General features: G+C 38.8%; 1 protein-coding gene across 2 annotated transcripts; it reads left to right on the forward strand.

Annotated features, from left to right (window-relative positions):
- The first annotated feature begins 5911 nt into the window (after window positions 1–5911).
- On the forward strand, window positions 5912–11625 carry LOC140827611 (AP-4 complex subunit mu). 2 transcript variants are annotated; one of them, XM_073190358.1, is made up of 13 exons: window positions 5912–6082; window positions 6779–6873; window positions 7139–7342; window positions 7636–7755; window positions 7870–7998; window positions 9242–9368; window positions 9446–9552; window positions 9665–9769; window positions 9982–10076; window positions 10655–10742; window positions 10850–10910; window positions 11020–11093; window positions 11399–11625. In XM_073190358.1, the coding sequence occupies exons 1-13, from the start codon at window positions 6025–6027 to the stop codon at window positions 11495–11497; spliced, it is 1362 nt and encodes a 453-aa protein (XP_073046459.1). In that variant the 5' UTR covers window positions 5912–6024; the 3' UTR covers window positions 11498–11625. The 2 variants fall into 2 exon arrangements, with proteins under 2 accessions (XP_073046459.1, XP_073046460.1); XM_073190359.1 differs by having other exon boundaries at window positions 5913–6082; window positions 7636–7752.
- The last annotated feature ends 2103 nt before the right edge of the window (window positions 11626–13728 follow it).

Consider the following 13728-nt stretch of genomic DNA (forward strand, 5'->3'; position numbering starts at 1 on the left):
TTCGAGGAGCTGAATTAAAATATAGTGAGGTGGAAAAAATAGCATTGGCCCTGGTGATGACTGCCCGGAAGCTGAGGCCTTATTTTTTCTCACATCTCATTGTGGTCCTCACCAATTCTCCACTGGGGAGGATCATGACACACGCCGAAGTCTCAGGAAGAATGTTTAAATGGACTGTAGAGCTCGGAGAGTATGACATTGAATACAAACCTCGAGCTGCTATAAAAGCTCAAGCATTGACAGATTCAACCAAGGGAAGAAGAGGTATGGAGAGTGTTTGTTGATGGTGCATCAAATTTATCGGGGTGTGGAGTTGGGGTGGTCCTGACTCCCCCATCAGAAGAGAAGATCAAGCTGGCTCTGAGGATCGACTCCAGGGTCACCAATAACGAAGCGGAGTATGAAGCTGTTCTGGCAGGGTTGCAGGCTGCCCGGGAAGTCAGTGCTTCCCGGGTCATTATCTATTCTGACTCTCAGTTGGTCACACAGAAAATCAAGAGATCGTATGAGGCCAAGAATGAAAAAATGCTCAAGTATCTGGGGCTCATCACGGCTCGGGCAGCATCTCTGACCGATTGGAGCATCGAGCAAATTCCTAGGGAGGAAAATGCAGAAGCCGATACCTTAGCCAAATTGGCTGCTTCCATGTCAGATATAAGCACCCGGGAAGTTCTCTGTTTCACCCGGCTGATATCCTCCATTGATTAAGAAATACCCCCGATGCAGAGAAGCTCGTGGATGACCCCTCTCATTGAATATATAGTCCATGGAAAGCTTCCGGAATGACCGAGCCTCAAAAATAAAAAAAACAAGCACCCAGGTTCGTCTTTTTGAATGATATTTTATACAGACGATCATATCAAGGCCCATTGCTCAAATGCTTATATGAGAATGAGGTAGAGTATGTCCTCCGAGAAATACACGAAGGATGCTGTGGTGAACACCTCGGTGGAGCAGCTATGTTGCAGAAAGCTATATTGGCCGGATTCTGGTGGCCCCAAATGAATCAAGATGGTGTCCGACTCGTTCAAAAATGTCAGGGTTGTCAACACCATTCTAATTTTCATCATCGCCCAGCTGCTAATATGCAACCAATCTCAGCATCATGCCCTTTTGATCAATGGGGTTTGGATATTATGGGTCCTTTTTCCATAGCCCGAGCACAGAAAAAATTCCTTCTTGTGGCTGTGGATCCAAGTGGGTAGAGGCCAAGCCATTAGCCAAAATTACTGAGGAAGAGGTTATGAATTTTCTCTCGAAAAATATTGTTTGCAGATATGGCATCCCAAGAAAGTTGATTTCAGATAATGGGAGGTAATTCCAGGGAAAAAAAATCACATCATGGTGTCAAGAAATGAAGATCGCTCAATCCTTCACCTTAGTAGCCTATCCTCAAGCTAATGGCTAGACTGAAGTGATCAATAGAATCATTGTGCAAGCATTGAAAACCCGGGTCCATGGGAAGGGTAAAGATTGGGTGGAGGAACTACCGAGTGTATTATGGGCATATCGAACTACACCACGATCATCTACTCAGGAAACTCCCTACAGCCTAGTTTATGGATCAGAAGCAGTCCTGCCTGTGGAGATTGGGCAATCTTCTACTCGAATAGAATCTTATCCGAGTAACAATGATCAGTCCCGAGCCATTGAACTTGATTTAGTTGAAGAAAGGAGAGACCGGGCAGCCATTCGAATGGAAGCTTATCGTAGTCGGGTGATGAAATCCTACAACAAGCATGTTCGATCACGAGATTTTCAAGTAGGGGACCTAGTCATGAAAAAGATCAAACCAGTGGGTGATGTGGGAAAATTAAAAGCCCGGTGGGAAGGACCCTTAAAAATAGTTCGAAGAGTCAGCTCGAGGACAGTTTATTATCTCGAAGATTCTCAGGGACACACTCTTAAGATGCCATGGAATGCTTTTCATTTAAATAAATATTATGTTTGAAATCACTTGTATCTCTGTTTCTACATCAAATAAAGATATTGTTCAAGGAAATGTCAACAAAATCCAGGAACCCGTACCCTGGCCCAGGGACCCGCACTCTGGTTATCTACAAAGTCCAGGGACCCGTACTCTGGCCCAGGGACCCGTACCCTGGTTATCTGCAAAGCCCAAGGACCCGTACCTTGGTCCAGGGACCCGCACCTCGGTTTTATACTAAATCCAAGGACCCGTACATTGGCCCAGGGACCCGTACCCTGGTCATCTAACTAAGTCCAGGGACCCGTACCCTGGCTCGGAGGACCCGCGCCCCGATCATATCCTAAGCCTAGGGACCCGGACCCTGGCCCGAAGGACCCGTACCCCGGTTATCTGCAAAGCCCAAGGACCCGTACCTTGGCCCGGGGACCCGTACCCTGGTCATATAACTAAGTCCAGGGACCCGTACCCTGGCTCGGAGGACCCGCACCCCGGTCATATCCTAAGCCCAGGGACCCGAACCCTGGCCCGGAGGACCCATACCCCGGTTATCTCTAAAGTCCAGGGACCCGTACTCTAACCCAGAGGACCCGCACCCCGGTTATCTCATTAAGCCCAGGGGCCCGTACTCTGGCTCGGGGACCCGCACCCCGGATACCTCTTAATTCACAAAGACCCCTCTACCCACACCCCTATTATACCCTGATTATTAAGACGCTTGGAGAAGTCTGGTTAAGATTTACAGGGATATTGGAAGAAAAAAATTCAAATCACACTACCTGGAAGTACTTTGAAGCAGTTATCAAATGCAAGAAACAAAAATATTTCATTAAAAAGAAAAATATTTACAAGATGCCTGGAAGCCCGGGAATAAAAAAAAACCTAATCTACTGGGGGGACTGGCTTCTCTTTATCCTCTTCTTCATCTGGGAGAGAGGCTGCAGCTTTAACAAAGTTTGGGAAGTCCTCTCGATCAGCCGGAACAAGGCCTGTCTCTTCAAACTGCTCCAGACATTTATTGAAGCACTGCTCGAAGTAAGGGAAGGCTTTGTCAGCCACCATCTTCTTGAACTCCGGGGACTTCAGGAAATTTTCCATTTGTTCCTCTTGGGCAGTCTTTATAAGGCTTATAGCAGCCTGGAAATCTTCAGCCGGGACTCGGGAGGACTCTGCCTCCGCCCTGCCTTCACCTCCGCCCGGGCCTCAGCAAGCTCTGCCTGGGCCAGGTCCATTTGCTGATGCCAGCAGGCTTTCTCCCGGGCCAAGACATGCTCATGGAGGTCTTTCACTCGGTTTACTTCCTCTTGGAGCTTGGCATGAGTCTCCCGGGCAGAGGTGGCTTGTGCATTGGCCCTTTTGGCAGCCTGAGCAACTAACTCAAAGGAGGTCATAAGCATCTGCAAGCCCTGTAAACATGGAAAGTTAGAAAAGTTGATACATAATTGAATGATAACAAGTGAAGAGACTTACGGAGAAGGACCGGGCCACTCCCTCACATAGCATCTCGTTTGGGTGGAGTCCTTGCAGATGCACCACCTCATCAGGACGCAGAAGGCCCCGGATCATCTTCACGAGATCCGAGCTGACATCGTCCCCGAAGATATGAGGGAGGATCCAGGGCCTTCCCCCGGATGGACTAGCAGATGATCCGGTGAACGGAGGAGACCGGGCGATCTCCTCAGGTACATCTTCCACCACCATTGTCTCTAGGGCCGGATGGGTTACGACTTTTCTCTTGCGAGTATTAAGAGGAGCCGAGTCCTCGTCATGGGTGGTCTCCTCCTGAGGAGGGGTCTTCTCTACCCGGGCCTTGTTCTCCGTCTCGACCTGGCGCTCCTCAAGTTTCCGAGCCTCAGCCTCAGCCTTAGCCTCCGCCCGGGCTCGGCGTTCTTCATGCAGTGATGGACTGGAAATCGGAGTCCACTTTTGAGTTGTTCAATGAAAAAAGTTTGGAAACCCGGAGGTAGAGTGTCTGAGTGATCATTTGACCCGGGAATTTGGATTTTGTAGGCAGAAGGGATTGAACCTAAAGACCTAATTTCTTCCAGATTACCCGGGCGAAGGGTAGACGTCACTGTTGAGAACCACAAGTGCCTTGCAACTTTGTCTTTACGAAGTAGTAGCTTCTGGTTTTTTCGTGATAGATCGGAAAGTTGGGATATGAATGGCTATAGGGATGTGAGTGGAAGTTTCGGAAGGGGTTGGGGAAATGTCCTCTGACAGACCCTTGGCATTTCGACCAGAGGTGGAGGAGGTGGAATGGGACATGATAAAAAGAGGAGAAAATATAGTTTAAAATGACTTACAAGATGAGAGGACGACGAGTGACTGGAAAATGTAAAGATCGCCGGAGAGGAGGGTTGCACGTCGGAAAGCTTAAGAAGAAAAATTGAAGAGTTTGGCCGCTTTTTTGAATTTGAAAGTGATTTTTGAAAAACTCTTGTGCTGTTATATATAGGCGGTATGGGGTAATCTCGACTGTTGATATAAAGACACGAGGACGGCTCAGATGTGCCTCGAAATTTGTACCGGGTAATCGAAAAGACAGGCACAGGGATCGAGGCGCCATGATGATCTCTTCTCGGAAATTAAAAAAGTCTGACAACTTTAAATGCTAGGGATTACGTCAGCACTGACAAATGTGACATCATCCTTATCGTCTCAAGGAGACTAAATGACAAAATATTTCTCCTGATCGGGCACATGAGACTAATCCGGACAGCGAGTATGACTCTAGTCCGACTATTTAAGGAGGGAGTGATGATACCCCGGGATGTCCCGGGTCATGGATGGTGCCCGAGACGTCCCGGGCCATGGGGCCTGTCCATGAAGGGTGCCCGTGTCAGAAGGATGGAGTGCTTCCGGGTCGATAAAGCGACAAAATGGATGGACATTCCAGTCATAGGATTACCCGGGACGAGGAGTATACGACTTGAAGAATTCATGGAAGGGGCCGAGAAGTCAATAGGCCGGGCCATAGGAGCACCCGAAACATAATCTCCCCGGGACATTGTATGCCCGTGTCTTCATAAGAAATCCCGAGAAGTATTCTACCTAGGCCACCTCGATATGAGTGAAGCATTTAATGGCGGCGACTTGATAGAGTATGCACAGCCGACCTATCTCTGACAATAACATAAATGGTTGACAAAATCGAGTGGGTTGGATGTGACTATTATGATATTTGATATGTTAAAACAATAGGGTATAATCAGTCGTCCTATTACAATTAATACTCAACACAAAAAACGAGGTCATCATTGCATCCTCTACTATAAATACCAGGTTTTTTACTTGCATTTATTCTCTACTAAAATATTAACTCACACATTTAATACTCTCATTTATTGCTCATTTACTCTGCACTCGACACCAATTTCACAGCCATCACTTGGCTACATTGGTTTTCTTGTTTGAGTTCTCTGTTGACTAAAGCATCGGAGTGGTCACGCCGGACACCCCTCCGACGCCCATTCACGTGGTTATTTTCTTGTTCGCAGATCTTTCAAAGCACTCAAAGAGTCAAGAAGTTCAGCCTAGACGTCCAACTCATATTTCCTTCAATATCTTGATTGCGAATCCGACAGAGTACCGACCCGACTCGTCCTTTTCGCCCGTGTTGCATCATTTACAATTGAAGAGCTCTTTATAATTCTGTGGGACATTTGTACGATTGCCCCAAGCATCCTTACGGTATGGTACTCTTCGATACAGAGTCAAGGATCCAAGGACGTTTGTGTATCCGTTTTCACATAAGTTATCACAATGTATGTTAAAGTCATATCTTTTGTTAAATAATTTAGTCATTTATATTAGAAAAAATTAAACAATATAGTGACATGACATCATGATATTAAACCAAATATTTTAACTTCTTTGAACTTTAAGTCCACCATCACGAGTTAAGACATCAAGACTCTTGCATATGTTAATCAAGCCTACCAAACAACCCCTAAGTCGCATGTCCCAATTTACTTCAATAACCAGCTGCGGGTTTGAGTTTGACCCGAGAAGTCGACCCATATTAATTTTGGAACATAGGCGGTGTGATTTCATTTCTGTGTTCAGGCGAGGAGGCGTACTGTGAATCATCCACCATGATCTCACAATTCTTCGTGCTTTCTCAGAGAGGGGACAACATCGTCTTTCGCGACTGTTAGTTGCATAATTCCCCGTCGAATTTTTTTATTCTGCTTATATAATGTGGCATTTGATTACGTTGTCACTGTAATTTATGAGATGTTTTCTCCATTTTAAACTTGTGCCGAAGTTTTATTGAATTTTTTTTCCAATTTGACCTTAGTTTTTGGGTTTTCGTGGTTTTGTGTGGCTGAAGGAACATCAATTTCTAGCTGGAATTATTTTTTATGTTCATAGATCACTCGGCTTTAGCTGGGGCTAGTCATGTGAGAATTGGGTTATAGTTTTTATGCACAAGTTTTTAAATAAAGCTAGAGTGAATTATATTTAATGTGGTCTGGATGAAGCCCATAATCAAATCTCTGAATTAGATCTCACGACTGAAGAGATTCTTTGGGTAGGATTGAACTTCTGATTGTCTGACATAATAACTTAACACAGCACTCGATGCAGGTCAATATATCTTGGAGAAAAAGTTACATTTTAATGTGGATATACTTGAAGTTTGCATTTTTCTTCCCTCCCTGGTGACAAGTCAGAACTAAGTCCCCTGTACTAAAGAAAGTTAGGTCAACTTTACCAAGGATGAGATAAACAAGTAGAATCTATTTTCCATTTCTAACTGTTTTCCCCTTCCATATTTCAGATTTGGCTGTGTTTACTTTATGTATATATAATATATATATATTTTATAGTGTCCCAATTATGCAGATCGTGGTGATGTGCAGAAAGGAAGTGCAGAGATATTCTTCCGTAAAGTTAAGTTCTGGAAAGAAGATGGCAAAGAGGAAGCACCCCCTGTCTTTGTGAGTATTTACACTTAATAGTCGTCCATGCCACTGCCATTTTATTGTTAATTCCTTTGTTTTGAGAAGTTGATGTCTCATACATGGATCTCATCTTGTTTTTTTTTCCATTTTTTTAGTATTGGGCAGTTTTATATGATGTTTTTGACTCACTTAAATTGTTTATCTGTGGTGAACCTCATAATGTCCTTCAAATGACATGCATTCTATTAATGATTCCACTAATGGATCAGATACTTATTCTGTATCGTATCTTTTTTAATAGAATCTGGATGGTGTAAACTATTTCCATGTGAAGGTGGTTGGCCTATTATTTGTCGCAACCACAAGGACCAACTTCTCACCTTCCTTCGCCTTGGAGCTTCTGCAGAGGATTGCACGTGTCATCAAAGATTACCTTGGTGTTCTGAATGAAGAATCATTACGAAAAAATTTTGTGCTCGTGTATGAGCTCCTGGATGAAGTTGTAGTAAGTACCGTTCAAAATACAGAATATTATTATGTTTCATTTCACAGAAAATGCGATATACTTTTGTCCTTTACTGCGATGTTGCATTGATCAATCTTTTAGTAACTTTCCTTTTAGAACATTTTACATGCCTGATACTGCATCCTATTTATCCTTTATTAGAAACTGATCTTGAGCAAATTGTGTAATTATTTTCTGATGATTCTCCACGCCTTCATAACATCACATCTTAGGTTCTTCTGGATGTTTTTTTTGTTTGTTTTTATATGGCCATAAGTATTTTTAAATTTCAGGATTTTGGTTATGTACAAACGACATCTACTGAAGTTTTGAAGTCTTATATATTCAATGAACCGATTGTGGTTGATGCTGCGCGTTTACCACCTCTTGGTCCTGCAGCTTTGTTTATGGTGGTACATTTTATTTCTCAAAGTTTGAATTTGCCAGCCAATTAGGTTTCATTTCTAGTTAGTTTTCCTCTGTTAGGCCTTTGTGTGCATTTTGACCTTGCCTGATAATTCTTTCAGCAAGGGACTAAAAGGATGCCGGGAACTGCTGTTACAAAATCTGTCGTGGCACATGAACCTGGAGGTAGAAAGAGGGAGGAAATCTTCGTCGACATAATTGAGAAAATAAGTGTTACATTTAGCTCTAGTGTAAGTGATGTTTTATTTCATTGAATTACATACAATTAAGCCTCTATAAATTAATAATGTTGATAAATAATTTATTATTTTAAATAGTATTTTTTTATTCAACGGACATAAATTTAATTACGTAAAAAGTCATTGTGTTTCACAAATGTCGGAATCATATTCTTTGAATTAATATATATAAAAATTTCATTGTACATATATATTTTATATTTATAAAACTAAGTGAGTGATATTCATTGTTTTCAGTCATTAAATTTATTCACTATATTATCAAATAAAATTAATTGTCGAAATTATTAATTTAGCACATTGACCCAAGTCAGGCCGAGAAAAATTATATTTTAGAGACATTATTAATTTATCGAGTATTAATTTATAGAAGTTTTAACTTATATTTATCCATCTAAGTTTTACTGGTAGATTCTTCACCTGAAACCCCAATTCAATCATTATCTGAGTGTTTCTACAGTATTCTGAAGATTAAGGAATGAAATCATTTCACTAAAAATTTTAAATTATTGTCACTCAATTTTGTTGAATAACTTATTCTTATTTAACTTAGTTGTACTACAAATGCTATCCATTTTGACACCCGCCTAATTCCTTAGGCTGACCATGTCTAAAATATTGTTTGTAAAGAAAGAACGAGTCTTCACTTAGGTTGTGTTTGGATTGATGAATTTGAGATGGTTTGAAATTCCTTGATTTGCTTGGATGGACAAATTGAAGTAAATTCCAAATCTACTCTATGTCAAACAATGCAATTTCAATAATAATTGTGGTAAATTTTAAAACATTCATCTTTTAAATATTTCCTCAAATCAAATTTATCCCTCCAAATCAAATTCATTCATCCAAGCGCAACTTTAGTTCATCAGTAGTGAGTATCGGACTGTTGTAACTTGCCAGTTTTGATGTCATTTTTCTCTGGATGAGATGATCTTTCAGACTATTATCAAGATTTGACAGAATTGAATTAGGAGATTGACTCGCATTCATGTTGGGTAGTGTACATAAAATCCACCTTAACATTTGAAAAGGACTATTTCCCTTCCTGAATCTGGAGTGGGTTCTTTTGGAGAATAAAACCGAGCTTATAGCTTCTCAGGAGAGAAATATTTGGGAACAACCTTGCGCTGTTTGATCCTTATTCATTTCATTACATTGGATGGTGGTTTTCATGTATCATTTATTTTGTTAAAGATTAAACCTAAGCCGCAATGATGAAACTAATGCTGAATAGGGATATATATCGACTTCTGAAATTGATGGCACCATTCAAATGAAGAGTTATCTAACTGGAAATCCAGAAATCAAATTAGCTCTTAATGAAGACCTGAGCATTGGAAGAAGCAGCATTTCAAGTTATGGTAATCAACCTGTTTCTTCATCCTAGCTTTCAACCACATTTCTCTTTTAACTTAAGCTATATATTTTTGCTGAATAGGCTACGGTAGTAGCTCTCTGGGGGCAGGGCCAGTTATTTTGGATGACTGCAATTTCCATGAATCTGTACATCTGGGTAGTTTTGACGTTGACAGAACATTGTCTTTGGTGAGTAATACAGGATGGTTTGATAATTTTCCAAATTTCCATTTATTCATAAGGTCTTTTGAGTTTCTTCCATATTAAAATCCTGCTATTTGCTGTTTTTTGTGCCTGCCAGGTTCCACCAGATGGGGAATTTCCTGTCATGAATTATCGTATTACCCAGGAATTCAAGCCCCCATTTACCATTAACACCTTAATTGAAGAAGCTGGATCGCTCAAGGTAGGTAGTTTCTTGACTGTCAAAGTGTCTTTTAAGTGTTAAATTTTTGATTGAGATTAGAATATGTGAACTTAATTGAGGATAAAGCATAGCCATGTTTCTTGGTTTCTTGTATACACTCTAGTTTCTTAAAGTTTTAACTTCATAGATTGATTGCATCACTGTGTAAGCAAGGATCCGACTTCACATTTTCTTTTCTCTGGCTATTTTAGGCTGAAGTGATTTTGAAAATCCGAGCAGAGTTTCCTTCAAAAACTACTGCCAACACAGTTTTAGTAGAGATGCCATTGCCAACATGTACAACCAGGTAAGTTCAGTTGGTTTCACTTTCAGTAATATGTTTTTTTTAAAATAATTGCTCATTGTTACGATCAAATACCTCCATCAGGCCTGTGTTTTTCATGATTTGCACGAGTATACTAAAGAGGTGCTAGGCTCATTGTGGTGGTTAAAGGACACCTCTGATTCTGCACCTCAAAACGTGGGCCATTGGGGTTTAAGGTTGTTAGATAATATTCTAGTTATGGATCAAGCAGGAGCATTAGAATCATTAGTGTGACGTTCTATCCCTACCAGAATCCCAAAAATGGTGGTAATGGGCTAGCCCACTATGATCATCATTGGTCGTGAGACTTTTACTTCTAAAACACTTAGCGTGAAGAAATTATAATTATTCTCTTGCTATCACTAACATGATAGAATATAAATTTGAGTTCAGCTCTCAGCTTTCTGATATCATGGGAATTGAAGACATTGTTACTGAACACTTGCCAAACTTAGAAAATTCTCACAATTAATCAATGAGCATTTGTCCTTTACCATTTCAAATTATTTACCTCTTTTATATGGTATGCTGAACAATTATCATTTTCATTCGAGTTTTAGAGTTAATTTTGATTTGGAAGCTGGAGTAGTTGGACAAACCGCTGATTTCAAAGAATCAAACAGGAAACTCGAATGGAATTTGAAGAAGGTAGCATCTCATTCTAGTGCAGACAGCACAATAAACCATGAGTTCAGTTTCTTTAGTCACCTCTATATATTTTGTCATTGTTGCTGATAATATTTCATGTTAAACAGTTTGTTGGTGGGTCTGAGCACACCCTACGTGCAAAATTAAATTTTTCACAGGAGTTGCATGGTATGATCGTAATTTTGAAATTTTAGGCCGATTCGATCTGGTCTTTTATTTTTTTTTTATTACTGGTGAATCTTTTCCATATTTACATTCATGTTGCGTGCTAACACAGGAAATATCACTAAAGAAGCTGGACCTGTGAGCATGAGTTTCACTATACCCATGTATAATCCTTCCGGACTGGAGGTAAAGCTGGGGGGGGGGGGGGGGGGGGGGTGCGCCTTAATTTTGATTTTGAAAATGGTACATTTTAAATTTCTTGATGTTAAATTTGACCTGTAAAACATGTCATTTCCGGCATTTATCCTATCGAGGACCGATCTTTTATCCAAAAACGAGATTGTGCTATCTACGCAGGATTGGAGGACCTTTTGCAACCTTCTGTACTATTTTGCCTTAACTACAACTTACTGCAGTAATATTTACAGATATTCTAAGACAACAGTACAGTAAACCTTACATGAGTCTAATAATGTCATTCATTTATGTAGGTGAAGTATTTACAGATAGCGAAGAAGAGCAAAACACACAACCCTTATCGGTGGGTGAGATACGTCACTCAAGCCAATTCTTATGTTGCTCGAATATAATAGCAACCTGTGTATTTTCCCTTTTTGTATGTCTGCTGTGTCAATCTTGTGGTTTTTATTTTTAACTTCACACTAGAGTTTCGGGTTTTTGAGCTTGTAATGGTAAAAATTCACACAATTTTACTTTATTGACTTTTTTCAACGACAATTATCGTCGCTGATATAAACGATTTTTTATATGTAACAGAAATATGATGTTTAAAGGAGACTGGCCTTCGGCTTAAGTGGTCTCACCCACTTTCCCCGATAAGCGGCTCATGTTCAAGTCCTTCCCGTGCCATAGTTAGGAAATCTTAAAAAAAAAAATGATGCCTAAAGAAGTAATAGATGTCCTCTCTTATTTATTTTCCTCCTTTCACATAATTAGGAAAAAAGACGGTGTGTCAATTGTTTGTTTATTTTGTGTCGACGTTACTATGAGTTAACCTTATCCCTGTTGGCAGTGCTCGTAAGGGTCGATCCAACGGCTCGGATTTTTTTGAGTCAATTTTTTTTTTTTTTTACAGAGAGGTGGGCCCGGATCACTCATGTGGAGTGATCTGGGCCGTTGGATCGACCCTTGCGGGCATTGTCAATAGGGGTAGGGTCGAGTTAACCGACAAATATAGTTGTACATGTGCAATGAAACATTTTTATTATATCATATATATGATATATTTTAAACACGTACTTGTTTTCAAATCGCTTTTATTTATCCTAAAAAACTCGATCATTTGTATATCTTTTTTCCAACATGTATTTTCATAGTCATCATGTTAGATCTTCTTTTGTTGCTCTGTTATTATTTTGGATATTGGATCATGTCATTTTGTTTTAATTTAACTTTTTGAAAATACACAATGGTCCATTGTCTTATTAATAATAGGTCATACTCCTTTGTGAGTTTCGTTACTTTTGTCAAATTTGAAAAGAAATTTATATTATTACATGTTTCCTACTTATAGAGTAATTTTTTTTTTTTTAATTTATCTAATCTCGAATAATTGTTGTCAGCTTCGTCTCATGACTTTAATTTATTTTTCATTTCATTCACATATTTGAAGTAGAAATATGAGTTCATATAATTGCCTAAAAATATCATGTATTTTCTATATTAAATAAGATAATGTCAACATAGGTTTTATTTTTTTAACGTAAGTGAAATTTAAGTGGATCAAATAAAGTAGATAAAAAAATAATAATAAGGTCGGATTATCATCATACTTCAGGGGTTCTCGAGAGTTTACAAAACCGATGTTTCCATTTTTAATAAATGCAAAATAAAAAAACCACTTTGAGACAGTTACGATTCAGATTTCTAATATTTTTTGTCACTATATGAACTAAAATTTATTCTTCTGAATTTTAAGAGAAAAAATAAAATCATATAATTGGGATATTTATTTTAAACATTATACCAAATTATCATATATATATAACAAATACAATATTTCTTTTTAATAAATTTATTGAACATCTTGACTTTTTCAAAAAGATGTATCATATTTTCAATTATAGTTTTAAAAAATGAAAATTCTAAAATATCTATATAATATAAATATTAAAATATATCATTATTTTAACAAATATTTTTAGATGTCTCTCACTATATCCAACAAAATATATGATATTGTCCAATTTTTGTTATATCATAATAATTTAGTTTTTTTTTCAAATAATTTTAATTATTACATAAACTCTATCTAATAGATGACTTGACATGAAATATATTAAACAATATTAATAAATTTATAATTTATACAACTTTCAGAATTCTAATGTGATTTATGATACAATTAAATTATGGGCAATTTTCCAATAAATCACCAAGCTAGTTTCACACTTCTTTGCCCATCAAAAGTTAGTTTTAGCTCTCTAACTTACAAAAAAAAAAAATCAAGATTATCCTAGAGCTATTTTTTTAGATATGTGACGTTGTTACCCCTGTCGAGTTTGCTCAAAGACTTAAGACTACGCAATCTTTCAAACCTATATACCATAAATATGGGGGTTTTTGTTTCTTGGTTTTTGATTTTTTTTTTAATCTCATCATGCTTTCGTTATAAAAATAAACGTTTTACCCATTTGACTGGAATGTCATTGGGTCGTATTCATCGAGTTTTACAGATTGCCTGTAAGGTCCGAGAAATTATCCGGTTAATTTGAAAAGATTTGGACGATGATTATTATAATCTATTGTTGATAATTACTATGATTATAAACAGAACGGATCAGATCGGGAGAGCCGGAAA

The sequence above is a fragment of the Primulina eburnea genome, chromosome 3, assembly GCF_022965805.1.
Source record: "Primulina eburnea isolate SZY01 chromosome 3, ASM2296580v1, whole genome shotgun sequence".
NCBI classification, from domain to species: domain Eukaryota; kingdom Viridiplantae; phylum Streptophyta; class Magnoliopsida; order Lamiales; family Gesneriaceae; genus Primulina; species Primulina eburnea.